This window comes from Fistularia commersonii, chromosome 32, assembly GCF_037954325.1.
Source record: "Fistularia commersonii isolate RoL2024-O1a breed Wild chromosome 32, RoL_Fcom_v1.0, whole genome shotgun sequence".
Taxonomy (NCBI): domain Eukaryota; kingdom Metazoa; phylum Chordata; class Actinopteri; order Syngnathiformes; family Fistulariidae; genus Fistularia; species Fistularia commersonii.
In genome coordinates this window covers 2,039,082-2,053,543 of record NC_141315.1, presented here as the reverse complement: position 1 = coordinate 2,053,543, position 14,462 = coordinate 2,039,082, and the positions used below count along the sequence as shown (strand labels likewise).

General features: G+C 37.7%; 1 protein-coding gene across 2 annotated transcripts; it reads left to right on the top strand.

The window, feature by feature from the left end:
• Positions 1-863: 863 nt before the first annotated feature.
• cep55l (centrosomal protein 55 like) lies at positions 864-14,450 on the top strand. 2 transcript variants are annotated; one of them, XM_086139450.1, is made up of 12 exons: positions 864-947; positions 1,406-1,623; positions 1,731-1,838; positions 3,508-3,663; positions 6,224-6,277; positions 6,431-6,572; positions 8,417-8,496; positions 8,737-8,924; positions 10,524-10,644; positions 10,781-10,852; positions 11,185-11,310; positions 12,901-14,450. In XM_086139450.1, exons 2-12 carry the CDS (start codon positions 1,435-1,437, stop codon positions 13,114-13,116), a joined length of 1,452 nt encoding a protein of 483 aa, XP_085995576.1. In that variant the 5' UTR covers positions 864-947; positions 1,406-1,434; the 3' UTR covers positions 13,117-14,450. The 2 variants fall into 2 exon arrangements, with proteins under 2 accessions (XP_085995576.1, XP_085995575.1); XM_086139449.1 differs by having other exon boundaries at positions 8,408-8,496.
• The last annotated feature ends 12 nt before the right edge of the window (positions 14,451-14,462 follow it).

Here is a 14,462-nt window from a genome sequence, read left to right as displayed (position 1 = left end):
CCTTTCAGCAGTTAGCTCCCTCAGTGGATACAGCACCTCAGCAGCAATAAAAGTCATGCAAATAATAAATAAAGGAAAGTGTATACATTGGAAAGTCACACACGAGAAGGTGCAAGTTTGTGACCAGTTTTTATAAGTGTGTGTGTGTGTCTGTGTGTGCGTGTGTGTGTGTGTCTGTGTGTGTGTGTGTTCAGTTCCGCGCGCTCGAAACTGAACACACACGGGTATAAATCTTCCCCATTTAACAAAATCTATAATTAGTCAGTTTATTTACACATTGAGTCAACACTGTGAGAATATAATATATTTAGATACGTTGGTTTTTTTTTCAAAGTGTAAAAAGTGTAAAAGTGTAAAATTCCTGCCCATTCAAGCGTCGAAAATGCTTTTCATACATTCAAACAAAAATTTGAATTTTCCGCCGGTTAATTTTGGCGTTGAGGGCCCGGTAGTGAGTCATTTGCTGACGACTGCTGTGCCGAGCGACTCAACTAAGTGACAGCTTTGGGCATGACATTTGGAAACATGCTTAATTCAAGTCCAACCAGTCCGGGGAGGAGCGAGCTATTCCCTGGTTGGCTTCATAAGAGCAACAGCTAAACCGACACTGAAGACACATGCGGCGTTTTGGTTACTGTTTTTCCGCAATCTCTGCCTAAACCAACGTCCTACTTCATTCTGGGAGTTGAATTATATTAGTACAATATAGTCGCGTAATATTTTCTCTTTATTAAGACTAACATGGTTATGAAATAGCTATTATTTAGAAAAGCACCGCCCAACGTGGCACGCTCTGGGATGTGCCGGAGAAGCAAACATGCATCTCTATGAACCGTCACGTACATGACGTCATGGCGCTGTAATTCAAACTTTAGGGAGATGCGGTTGGTTAGACAGAATGCATTTCCTTCTGCAGAGCTCTGAGAATTTCATCAAAATTTCTGACTGTGAGTATGGATTCCTGTTTGTGGGGGGGGTCAGCGACGAGCTTGAATATTTACGGATAACGGCGCAATTAACGTTTGGTCAAAGTAACGTTGGTAAAATGTCAAGTGTTCATTGTGGACTGAAATAACCAACCAGGAAACGTAAAGGGCGAGAAGACTTTCTGACAACGAGAATATCAGATAAGTAGTTAGTAGGGATATTTTTACATAAATGATAAACCTGACAGTATGCCTAGCCAATAATCACACGACTTCATTATACTCGGTCAAACTATGAAACAAAAAAACTTGATAATATTAAATCTACCGTCAAACCTATTACTTAATACAGGTAAATCGAAACCGCTAAATCCTTCTCTCAGTCTCTGTTATTATTCTCATTATTCACATTCATCGACTTTGTATTTAGGCTTGAAAGAGGTCATTAATATGGTGCTCGCTTGCGTTTAATGGTCTAGAGCACCAGCCCCGTTCCGACACAGTAGCTATGACATCTAAGGGTGCAAAAGAGACTATTGTCACCAAGCTGGGCTTCAGATCCGGAGGCTCTACATCGAAGGTCGAGGCGGAGCTCGAGAGAGTCAGAAAGGAGAACGGTCATCTCAAGAGGAAGATTGACGAACTTACCAAACAACACATCAGACCACCTGATTCAGACAAAAGCAATCTGCTCGAGGTAAAGAAACCGCTTTTTTAGTGAGTAAACCCTCAGTTTCTCATGTGGCAGTTTTTCCCCCATTATAACATCTGCACATTGTACATCCGGTGTCCAATCTTTTTCAGAGAATTATTTCACTGGAAACACTGAGAGAAAAGAACAGTCAGATGCTGTTAGTCAAAGAGCAGGAATTGGAATCTCTGAGGCAGCAGCTGACAGCTCGAGGAGGAGAGGTTGGTATAGAAACACAGACTGTACCAATTTATACAATATTAGAAAAATTTATAAAAAAGAATAAATTTTATGATTAAAAAAAGACAGCAACATAAATATAATAGAGCTGAAGTGCTTTGTTGGTCGGATTTTTTTGATAAACAAACATTTTACACTTCTATCAATGCAGTATGATGTCATCATCATCATGGAACCCTGATGCACACCAGAGTGTTTCCAAGAAAATTGGTTGAATTTGAACACACACACACACACACACACACACACATATGACAGGTCAAATAAGTTCTGGATTTAGCCTATGGTACTCATCTGATGTTGCTGTTGTGGTTGTGTCGTAAATGGATCAAAAACAGCAACATACATATGTTCATATCCATACAATGTGAAACTAAATGTGATTAAAATTTCTGTTAGTTTTAATTACAAAACTGTTTTTCAGTGTCAGTCAGATTTCAATGACCAGTAAAACATAACCTCTGTTTGACTTATATTGATCCCTGTCAAAATCTTAGTATGGCAACTGGACCGTATTTCCTCCCTTGGCGAAGTTTCACCTATCACCTGAGAAGTTTCCGTCAGTTCTGAGTCTTAAGTGTTTTAGTTTTAGTTTTTAACTTGATACAACACCTTGATGTTGAAGCATATTGAACTATATTGTGTGTTGAAATTAGAACAGTTATAACATTTCTTATCTGATTCTATTTGATTGAGTGCAGAAATATATAGAACAAGCACTGGATCATTCTATAAGTCATACTTTTGATTCCTTAATAGATTTGCTGACAATTCCTATGTATTTATACGAAAAGAATAAAACCTAAATTATCACAGCTAGCTAAAATACTGCTGACATTGTTGCAGTATGGACACTCAAAAGCTTTAGAATATCAGTTGCAAACATCTGTGTCACAGTTTTTAAAACTGTGTCTTCCAAATTCAAATGTTAAAACCTGCACCATAGGAGAGAGTAATACACATAACAGTTCATCATTTGTAAATATGGACATACGTACACATTTTGGATCCCTTGGGATTGATTAAAATATGTCTTTTAAAGCATCCTTGTGAGATTGCAAGGGTGTTGCATTTTGCCTTGGCCACGTGTATATAGCTGACAGTAAACAACTACAGGAAATTAAAAAGAAGAAGAAAAAAAAATCACATAACACGTGTAGCTCAGTGGTAGGGTGCATGCTTTGCATGTATGATGTCCTGGGTTCAATCCCCGTTATCCTCACTGTAAGCTGTTTGGACAAAAGTGTCTGCCAAATGACTATATTCTGTATCCCTTAACATCCCTTAACATAAGCAATTAAGGATATAGTTTATTTCATTCAGCTGTGTTTTCTACTGAAAATAAATATAATTTTGTTAGGAACTAAATAGGTCTATAGGTTTTAGCAACATTACATCTGTGTTATACCATCCAGTAAAAATCGCCTCTTTCTGTTCCCCTTGACATTCTCCACTTTAAACAGTTGTTCAACTGTTCTTATTCAGATCTGCCTGGCAGGCGGTGTCAGTATGCACAGATTCCTGTAACAACATTTTTGATAAACAAAGAACAGTTTTGCAGAAAATATTCAAACCAACCAATCACTCCAAGCTAAATAAAAGTAAATAAAATCAATCAGAAGCATCAAAAAAATGTCTTTCTTGTGTTAGGTGGTGGTGTCTCTACAAGCACAGCTTGAGCAGCGTAGGAAGGATGCAGACCAGAAAGACATGTTGTTCCAGAACTTGTCACAGGAGACCGAAAACCTGAAAAACAAGCTGGCAGCTGTTTCTGCCCGCTGTCAGACCCTGGAATCACAGGTAGTGGTAAGTAGACCAATTTAACTCCACTTCTTATTATCCTTACTGGTAGTTTAATAGGATCCACCCATTAATTTTTCCCCTTGTCCATATAAACAGTGAGAGGAAAGCGGTGTTTAAGGCTGCTGTTGTATTATTATTTCATTTTTTTTTTTTTTTAATTGATTCTTTTTTTATTTTATTTTACCCAGATTAACTGTTAAGTATACTTGTTAAGTATTCAATTTCCTATAGATGTTCCTGATTCAAGATTGTTTCAACTGCTCCAAATTATATGTTCATTGTAAAATAAGTAATCATTCAAGTGCTGTTCCTAATTAAATAATGGCTGTCCATTTCTATTGGTTCTTCTCAACAAAAATTGAAAAAAGGTTGCTAATATGCAAAACTTTGTTTTTGGTGAATTGTCGAGTTAAAGGTCACAATTGGTCACATCAGAGATGAACGGAGTAATCTGTCTGTTGTCATCCATCCACTGAAAGTACTGTATATGTATATTTTTTTTTCTTCTCCACAAAAGACATTTTCTGTCTTCAATTTTTTACATGTTCCTGCACCCCTATAGTATTAATTCAGTGAAAACATAGGGCTAATATGATAATTTGACAAATTTGAAATTACATTGTGGTAAGTAAATCTGTCATATTACAGTATTGTTTTATTTCCTTTGGAAAATCAAAGGTATAAGTATTCATTGAATAGAATGTATATGTTCAGGTGGTCTTTTTTTCTGCTTAAGCTGAATAATCATTGCAGGCTGTTTTGATTAGGTGCGGTTGCACCTCACATTTAAATGATGTCAGTGACTTGGGTATGGAAGGATTCTTTGGAATTGCAGAGGTTGTTATTCTTATCACCACTAAGTGGCACTGCACAACCTGTGATGGTCTCCCAGTGATTGAAAATCCGCATTTTGGAGCCGAGTTTAAAAGCAGTTAAAAAGGTGCAAGTTGTTTGTGTATGCTCGTGTCTTTGAATTTGAGCCACACTCCTGTACTTTTGTTTACTTAATCGACTACTACAATCTGATTCTTTGTGAAAATTCTACATATTCATATATTTAGTTGTTTTTTTTTTTTTTTTTCCCCACCCACTGAAATTGGGTGCCATTTTGATTCCTTATCAAATGGCAGCCCTTTACTGATCAGACCTAAGTTTGTTGTAAGTGTGGGTCACCATCCTGTAGAGTGCAGAACCTGGGATCTTTCTCACACAGGGAAAGCCTCAGATTTCAAAGTCATATACAAAGACATGTAGAAAAATAATGCATGGCACTTTAAGAACCTGTGCTCTCTTTGACTTTATCATGTATTTTATTGGTTTTCCAGGAACACTTACCAACTTCAACGACCTTTGGCTTGGCTCCTGTTGTGTTACTAGAAGAAATAATCTTATAAGTAGATAACCATCTTTTTGCTCATCTTCATCGGACTCACTAAAAGCTATTAGTTGGCTTAGTGTATGGCATGGGTATTTAAATCCATCTGGAAAAAGTTGACAAGCTCATGATGCTTGTCTGGGAGTGTATGAGCTTAGCACAGAGATGATCATTTAGATGCTCTCTCTTGTGCCAGAGCTGTGAAAGGTTCTCCTGAGCTTAGACCTGAGGGGGATCAGACATATAAACCTTTGGGTCAGGGAAACAGAATTATGAGATGATGCTCGAGGGATATTTGTTGAGGAATTAGCTTCACAGATGGTACTGTAGGTCATGAACAATCAGTTTGAACAGTCAGTTCATAACTGAACAAGTCTGATTAAAGTCACAAAGTTTCTTTAAACTTGTTAAAAATTTTCAAAATGTTATGAAAATGATTATGAAAGTGAACATATAACAAAACTGTATGAAACCAAAGATAAGACTAAACACAGACCAATTTATATACATTAAAGAATGATCATTGCATACTTGTAAATTAATTACATTTGAAATTTTTGCTTGCCACTAGAGATAAACAAGAAAAAAAACTATGTTAGAAAATAGAATTAATCTAGCTAAGTATTTCATCCCAATGGAATGAGGTCATTAGATAGCGAGAAAATGCCCCTGAATTTGTGTTTCTACTTTTTTCCCCTTTTTTGGCTCACTTGCCATGTCATATACTCAGTTGATTTTTTTTTTTTTTTTCATTTATTTAAAAAAAAAAAAGAAACAGTTCAGACAAGGCGGCATCAGAGGATTTGGAACTTTTAACCATCTTACATTTTTGGCGTGTCCTACTTTTCAAAGAGGAGATGGTAGAAGGCACTTCAATCAACTATAATCCGGAGATTACTCATTGTGCAACAACTGTTACCTCTGTTGTCTCTCGTGGGACAAAAGCATATTTGTTCAACAATCTTGCAAGAACTAAATCACTTATCTGGGTATTTCATTAGAAGAATGCATCATAACAGTGAAAAGAGACCGTCAGATACATGTTTTCAAATACATAATAATTAATTATTGTGTGTCCAATTTCTTACCTTCACTCATGTATGTGTATTATGTTGCTACTTGGCCTAATATTCATCACAGACACCAATGTGAGATGCAGTGTTTTGCAGAAGTTTATTTTGTCATTAGAATGGGCTGTTACCCCCTGGAGACTTGGCATTGGTGCAGGATCAGCTGAGAGATGTGAGTCCATAAAGTGTGTGTGTGTTTGCATAGTTAATCTCTGATTATGTATCCCCTGTTTTTTCTTTCAAATACTACTGTATTCTGACATCTACAAGTGAAAAATACAGGACATATGATATAAGAAATATGGATCATGTATCCCAACATCAGGCACTAGAGAAGAACCAGCAGTGGCTTGTGTATGACCAGCAGAGAGAGGCCTATGTCAGGTCTGTCCTTGTCCGCACACATGAGCTGGAGCAACAACTGAGCCAGTCAAAAGAGGAGCAACCAAACCAAGAGATATGCACAGGTGATGAGAAAAACAATTAAAAGGGAATTTAACAGAATGCCGCTAACATCCAACTGATACAGATTTTTAAAGCTGCTGATTTTTTTTTTTTTTAACATTGAATCTAGATTAATCATTTAGATATCAGCAGCTGCTCAAGATATATGACAGTCTTTGTACAAAGATTACATCATAGTTGGAAAAGGAAACTAGGTCATTGTTCATATACAAAGAATGGACACAAGCTAATATCACTCATTACATGATATTAAATGTAATGAGATGTCTGTGGAGGGTCTCTGTCATCCAGGTCATGGTCAATTCTTTGTCAAAATCTTCTTGCAGCAACTGGACTTGATTTTCTTCCCCAGAAGATGTTTCACCTCTCATCTAATAGGCCTCTTTAGTTGAAATCTACTGTGGGGAGTTTACATATATAAGCACGAGGCTTATGGGCCAGTCTAGGTTACGATGGCATGTTATGTAGATGGTAGGGTTTTTGTGTATAAACAAGGTTGTTGGTGGTTGTTTTGCTGATGGGGATTAGCACACAAAATGTGGTATACGCTGCAACCTGCACTAAGGATTGGGATGACGTGACAGGTGACAGCATACACACACAATGTGGTATATGCGGTCACTTGCACTGAGGATTGGGAAGGCATCTACACTGAGGAGACAAAACACACAAATGGATAGCCCAACTCAGGAGATCCACCACTTCAGAACACCATGAATCCAATTACACCTGAGAGACAAGGCCACTCCTTTGAAGATAGCAATATCCCCATTCTGGCTAGAGAAGACAGATGGTTAGAGATAGGAGTCAAAGAAGCCATCTTTGTCAAAATGGGAAAACCATCTCTGAAAGGAAGACAGAGCCTTTTGCAATGCCCTATTGCATCTATCCATATTGCAGGCCCTGCACCCTTTAACCCACCCAGGAAGATTCATAACCGGAACCAGATCCCAATAACTACCACCAGAGCCTCAGTCCATGTGATCTAACAGATTTTTCCTTTGTTTCACATTATGAGAATTTTATCTTTTGGCCTTTACACCTTTACAAATTTTAACCCAGATTTAAGCAATTTTCCTCTGGGGATCAATAAAGTATTCTAATTCCCCTGAGTCCCCAGAAAGTGCACGTTTGTTTCCACCTAATGACATCCCCGTTAGCAAAACAAACCCCTCTGCCATTTGCATCACGAGCCATCGTAACTTAGACAGGCCCACAACCGTGGTGAGCCAGTTCCCCACAGTCCATTTCAACTGAAGAAGCCTCTCAGATTAGAGGTGAAACTCTTCAAAGGAAGAAAAGTCCAGGTGCTATGAAAAGAAGATTTTGACAATGTAAAGAGTATTTTGGCCTTTAGAGAATGAAAATTATTACTCACATGGGAATTGAGCATACATGATATTCTGAGTTAAATGGCTGGCTTTTGACATTTTTACATTAATTTGGCATGCAACATTCAACCTTATCTTAACAACCAAACAATTTTGATCGGCTGAGGGCCTACTAGGAGTACAAATATGACAGGTCTTCCAAATTAAATCGACTTTCAAAGTTTTCATAAGAAAACACCAATGTATATAGGTCAAGTCAATTACCATTTGTATTGTCAGTTAAGTTTCTGATGTTTCGTAAATTAAAAAAAAAGAATCAAAACAGTGTTTTTTTTTTTTTTTATTCAAATTGTTCATAATCCAAAACAACCTTAATATTGAGAGAAGATGGGAGGAACAGGTCTTTTAATAATTCATGGATTTCAACACATGCAGCACTGAGAATTGATTTTTACCTCTAAAAAGCCTTCAATTGAGTCATTTGCTATTTTTTCTCCCTCACTGAGCCTGCTCAGAGAAAGCAGCTCAACTGAAGACCCACTATAGCCAGATGACTATGAATTTACAGAGAGACCTGGACACACAAAAAGATCAGGTTAGCCTAATCAATACCTGTTAGACTTTCCTAAGGTGCTACTTTCCCTTCAACTCTTTCATCTTTTTTGTTAGACACTGTACATATTAATTAATTATTCACCATCATTTAAAGTATAACCTTGCTTTTCCTAGCGTCAAACATTTTCATTTTTACTCTGAACAACTCTTAATGACAGATGAATGGTCTGTAGTAGTTTGTGATATTTACATTATTCACAATATTTCTGTCACCCCGCAGACCTTAAAAACTCAAAATGAGTTGCAGTCTCAACTCATGCAGGTCAGCAAGCTCCAGGAGGAAGTGTCAGCACTGCAGAGGAGGTATGAGGTCAAGTGCGGTGAGCTGTCGTCCTGTATGAGGAAGTACAACGAGAAATGCATAGAGTTGGATGAGATGAAAATGCAGCTGCAGCGACTCAACAGCAGGTACAACGGTACTCCAGTTGTTAAAATCAAAGTAAGGTCTCGTATCAAGTCAGTGTGTAAAGTCCTGAAAGCTGGAAAATTTTAGTACCAGTATGTATGAATTCTGATGTTGGATTATGCTCTAGTAACTATACCATACCAGATCGGTCGCGGACCGGGTTAACAACAACCGCCATTGGTACTGATGACCTACAGGGTACTAATGGAAATTGGGCTACTGTGGGTCCAAGAACAAGAACAAGAAGAGGAGGAAGACGTGTTCGGAAGCAGAGAGAGAGGAGGGAAGGAAAGAGCCTGGGACTGAGAGTAGGGACTTTTAATATTGGGACTATGACAGGAAAAGGTAGAGAGTTGGTCGACATGATGCAGACAAGGAAGGTGGATATACTGTGTGTCCAGGAGACCAGGTGGAAAGGTAGTAAGGCTAGAAGCTTAGGAGCAGGCTATAAGTTGTACGATCATCGTACTGACAGGAAGAGAAATGGAGTAGGAGTTATCTTGAAGGAGGAGTTTGTTAGGAACGTCCAAGAGGTGAAAAGAATGTCAAATAGACTTATGAGTCTGAAACTGGAAATTGAAGGTGTGATGCTCAACCTTGTTAGTGGCTATGCCCCGCAGGTGGGATGTGAATCTGAAGAGAAGGAGAAGTTCTGGAATGAGTTAGATGAAGTGATGCAGAATATTCCCAGAAATGAGAGAGTGGTCATTGGTGCAGACTCCAATGGACATGTTGGTGAAGGCAATAGAGGCTATGAAGAAGTGATGGGCAGATTTGGTATCCAGGATAGGAATGCAGAGGGACAGATGGTGTTAGATTTTGCAAAAAGGATGGAAATGGCTGTAGTGGATGCCTTTTTCCAGAAAAAACAGGAACATAGTGTAACTTATCGGCCAGAATAAAAGGAAAGGTGTACAAGACAGTGGTGGGACCAGCGATGATGTATGGACTAGAAACTGTTACAATGACAAAAAGACAGCAGGCAGAACTAGAGGTTGTAGAGATGAAGATGTTGAGGTTCTCTTTGGGAGTGACCAGGATGGATAGGATCAGATGAGTGTATCAGAGGAACAGCATATGTTCGATGTTTTGGAGAGAAGGTCAGAGAAGCCAGACTGAGATGGTTTGGTCATGTACAGAGGAGGGATGGAGAATATATTGGTAGACGGATGCTGGAATTGGAGCTGCCAGGCAAGAGGTCTCGAGGAAAACCAAAGAGAAGATATATGGAAGTAGTGAGAGAGGATATGAAGGTGGTTGGTGTGAGAGAAGAGGATACAGAGAATAGAGTTAGATGGAGAAAGTTGACTCGCTGTAGCGACCCCTGATAGGAAAAGCCGAAAGAAGAAGAAGAAGAAGATTATGCTCTAGTTGAAATTTGTTCTCAAAAAAGATTTTCTGGGGTTTTATCCATAAGTCGCCTGTGCACTTCATAAATACTATCTTGGAAATGAGTATGCTCCATATTTATCTTCTTGAAATGTTCATCTGGACCCTTGTCATATTTTCCTTAGAGTATTTCTTAACTTTTTATTTGAGTGATCGCTGGTCATTTAAATGCTCCAAGTGATTACCATTTTCCGTCTTTAAATGTTCACTAGGCACGTGGGGTGCGAGGAGAGACAAATGATTGAGCAAGCGGACAGGTTCAGAGCTGAGATGGAGAATATGGAAATTAGACTGGAGGAGGAAAGACAGAGATCTTCTGACCTTCTCCTGCAGGTGACACAATCCAAATTTGTGCAACTGAGATGAAGATCAGTTTAGCATATATTAGTAAGATTTTCAGCCATATGCTAATAAATCTACGCTCTGGTTTCTTTTACAAATGTGGCTAAATGCTCCCAATAATTCACAGGTGAATGTGCTGCAAAATTCTCTTCTGAGTCAGAATGAAGAGCAGAGAAGAATTGCAGCACTGGAGCAGCAGGTAATGGGATTTGAGCACTACCAAATGATGTCTAGTACTGTCGTAACTGAAGGACAAGCAACATCATCTTTTGATTTATGTGAAATCCCCCTTCATGAAGACAAACATTTTGACAAAATAGAATGAATTACTGCTGAATTGGTCAGTTCCTTTTGTCCTGTTGTGAGATTTCAACGTAAAAAGAATGATCAGTAGATAATTTTATATGATCAATCTGTCCAATCATGGATTTGGTATTGAAGTGACTGAGAAATCAGTTGGCAACATTATCAGTGCTTCTACTTGTGTTTGTCTGAGAGACATTTTTTCATATATTTTCTGTTTGCTCAAAGATCAACCTGTCTACCAAGGACTTTGAAAATGAAAAGCTGGATCGTCAAACCATGCAGTACCAATTACATAAGGTGCTGAAGGAGCTTCGTAAAGCCCGTGATCAGATTGCTAAACTGGAGTCAGCTGTAAGTTTTCCTGCACATTAAACCCATGTGCAATGTTCATTTTTCTTGAGTATGTGAGTATGTAAAACTGCCAACAATTTGACCACAAATTACATATTTGTGTCATTTATATACACAAATCTAATTGCTAACATATTGCAGAAAAATTCAAATTATGTGAGCCAATTTTATTTCATTTCACTGGCTAGATAGTTTGCTCCATCTGAGCCTTGCAATAACAAATAGGAAATGACAACTTAATTTTCTTAGGCCAGTTAAATACATCAAACCAATTCCTCAGCTCAATTAAGTAACACCATATAATTGTTTATAACCGCATCACAAGCCTCCTTCACAAATGCAGCCATTGGGGAACAATATATTCTGTTTTTTTGTTTTTTGGAAGGGCCTTTGAGAAAGAGAGCCAGAATCCATTTTTTAAGAATGGTACTAACAACTTCAAACGGGGGTCATGAAGGCTGCATAAGCAATTACTGTAATAGACCAATTGTGCCATGGCAGAGAAGCCATGTTTTGTGTGTTTGGCAGTCAACTCACACTAAAATGTAATGATCAAGACTTTTTATCTGTTAAATTTGCATTTATTTGCACTTTATTTGCTGAATGTTCTACCATAGTGCTCTGATTGGTTATTTCAAGAAGTCTGAATTTTCCAGACCAACATATTAAAGAATTTAAATTTATATTTTTAAAAGGGGCTCAAAATCGCAAGAGTTCTACTTAATTCTAATCGTATTTGTATATCTATTTGATGATTACAATTTAACATTGAACTGGGCTGATGCTTCATATGTCTGTGACAGATGACGAAATGCTTGCTTTTTTTTTTTTTTTTCTATATTGTGCTATCATCGCTATTTTACATTGTTCCCTGCTTTACATGTACCTGCAATACTTGACCTTACTTACTATAATACAAGCTATACAATTAACCCCTTTTATCAAAATCATTTTTCACTAACAAATCTTTCCGATTGGCAATATATTTTGTCAACTTCAGTTATGTAGAAAGGACTTAATGTTTCATGTGGTCAATTGAATGTTGACCCCAATTTCTGTGGTGAAGCAGCAGCAGCTCCTGATATTGATTGCCCAAATTTGTTCGGTTGACTTTGTAATTTGATATGAGAGAAACCATTCTAAAAGATAACCGTTCACAAAGGGAATAGTGGGTTACATCAAAATGACACTTTGTTTATTTTTAACATCCTGTTAATTTTTCAGTTATTCTTGATAAAGAGCTACAGCCAATCTGAAAGCAGACATGTCTGTCTTATGCTTAAATGAAATTGAGAAGAGATCAAACTGTTACTATTATTCAATTATTAATCAAGTCCCTATAAAGACACTTGTTCCATGCTGTCTGTGGTTAGTAAGAAGGCCATAGAGGCTCAGGGCTGTTGGACAATATGAGGCCTATTACCAATATGAGGCTCATTATCTGTAGAAGGTCAGGAACCTGATCAGGTTGTTTTTCAGGGGAATATATCCAGTCTCTTATTGTTTTTCCTCTTTACTAATAATTGACCTGTCCTGGTGCTGAAGGTCTTTTTGAGATTCTTAACTCCAAACTTCTCTTTTGTGTTCCAGAAACAGGCGAACACCCGTTTCTCAGAGCCAAGCTCCAACAATCGACTAGACTTTGAGCGCCTAACCATTGATGACCCTTCTTGCCCTCTTACCTCTCCCTCTAAAGTCAACAATGCTCTGGATGAAAGTTTCCTAGAATGTCCAAAGTGTCAGGTATCCTACCCTACAAGCCGCCATAGGGAGCTTCTGGCTCACATTGACTACTGTCTTGCATAAATTAGTCACTAATGGTGGTTTCCAACCCTTGCTGTCGGTACTTCCTGCATACATCATCCAAATGTTATGCAAACATAATTCTTAGATTTCTATTTTTATTATAATAAACAGCAGAAACACTGGACTAGATTGTGAGATGAATTTGATCCAAAAAAAATGATTAGTAGTTGCCTTTCTTAGAGGGAAACTTGTCGAGATAACGCCAAGGAATATTTGACTATGACAGATACACATTAGAAATTTTAATGCAAAATACAGCACTCCTGTATAAAAATATTAATTGTCCAAATTGTTGGGTATTTAAGCCATGGAAAAGAACCATGTTATTCCTTCCATTTGTTTATGTTTGTGACTTTCTATTCTAAATCTTATTCTTTTTCAATAAAGTTCTCAGGATATTTTTTTTTCTCTTGAGTACCGTGAGAGTATTTATTCTTGGGATTTTTTACTAGTGTGCAACTGTCTTAGATGGTGAAAGATTGCCATTATGAGAAATATATTTTAAACTGTATAAAAAGTTAAGACTGTTCCTCCAACTTGGCCTCTATAATGAATACCATGAGCTTTTGTGCATTAGTTTGCTTAGTATGTGTAATGGTATATTAGACCTACTCTGAAGAGCAAAGCACAATAAGGCAGCAATGATAATTGTTTATTCTTTCAATGTTGTGCTGGGGTAAAATGTTTTTGGTAAAAGTATTATTATTTTGTTTGTTTTTGTTTTTTTTTTCTGTTATGCGCAATGAACAGCATTGCAAAGTTTTTGTTGTAGTTGCTTTTAAGAGGTGAGCTGGATTGACATTAAAATATAACAACCTCCAAGAGCAATCCCTGACCTTGACAACATAGTTTTTTTTCCTTCTTCTTTCATTCCTTCTAGCACCTCCATTGGGAACTTAATTGTTCAAATGGTGTCAGTTTGTCGGTAGGATGTCTTCCTTGTTTGTACAGCGCTCACTCCCTCGCTGTCTCCACCTTGACTTCCCAAGCCTGCAACCCTGTGAGGCCAGAAGAAGATTGCATGACTTAATTCCTTGAACTAAACTATTTAAGGCAGGGGATTATTCATGGTCCTCTTGGTAAAGGGAAAGGGTTAAGGTGTCTTTTATTACTACAGCCTTGTCAATGTGACCAGATGGGCTTAAGGGAGGCACTGCGACACTCCGACTGATGGGTGTTTTCCTAAAAGTGTTTTAAACATTAATTATTGTATTAGTATTAAATGTGTGTGTAATAGTGTTTTGGGACCACTTCTTTTTCTTTAATTTGCTCTAGAGTTGTGGATGCAGCATACTGTATTAAATGTGTTAATAAAATGATTTTCTGATATAAACCATCCGTCAGCG

Bases quoted from the DNA above. Each gene is read 5' to 3' on its own strand.
- cep55l (XM_086139449.1), top strand. From the start codon at position 1,435: ATGACATCTAAGGGTGCAAAAGAGACTATTGTCACCAAGCTGGGCTTC. The intron at 6,278-6,430 runs GTGAGTCCATAA...TCCCAACATCAG, and splicing joins TGCAGGATCAGCTGAGAGAT to GCACTAGAGAAGAACCAGCA. The intron at 8,925-10,523 runs GTACAACGGTAC...AATGTTCACTAG, and splicing joins CTGCAGCGACTCAACAGCAG to GCACGTGGGGTGCGAGGAGA.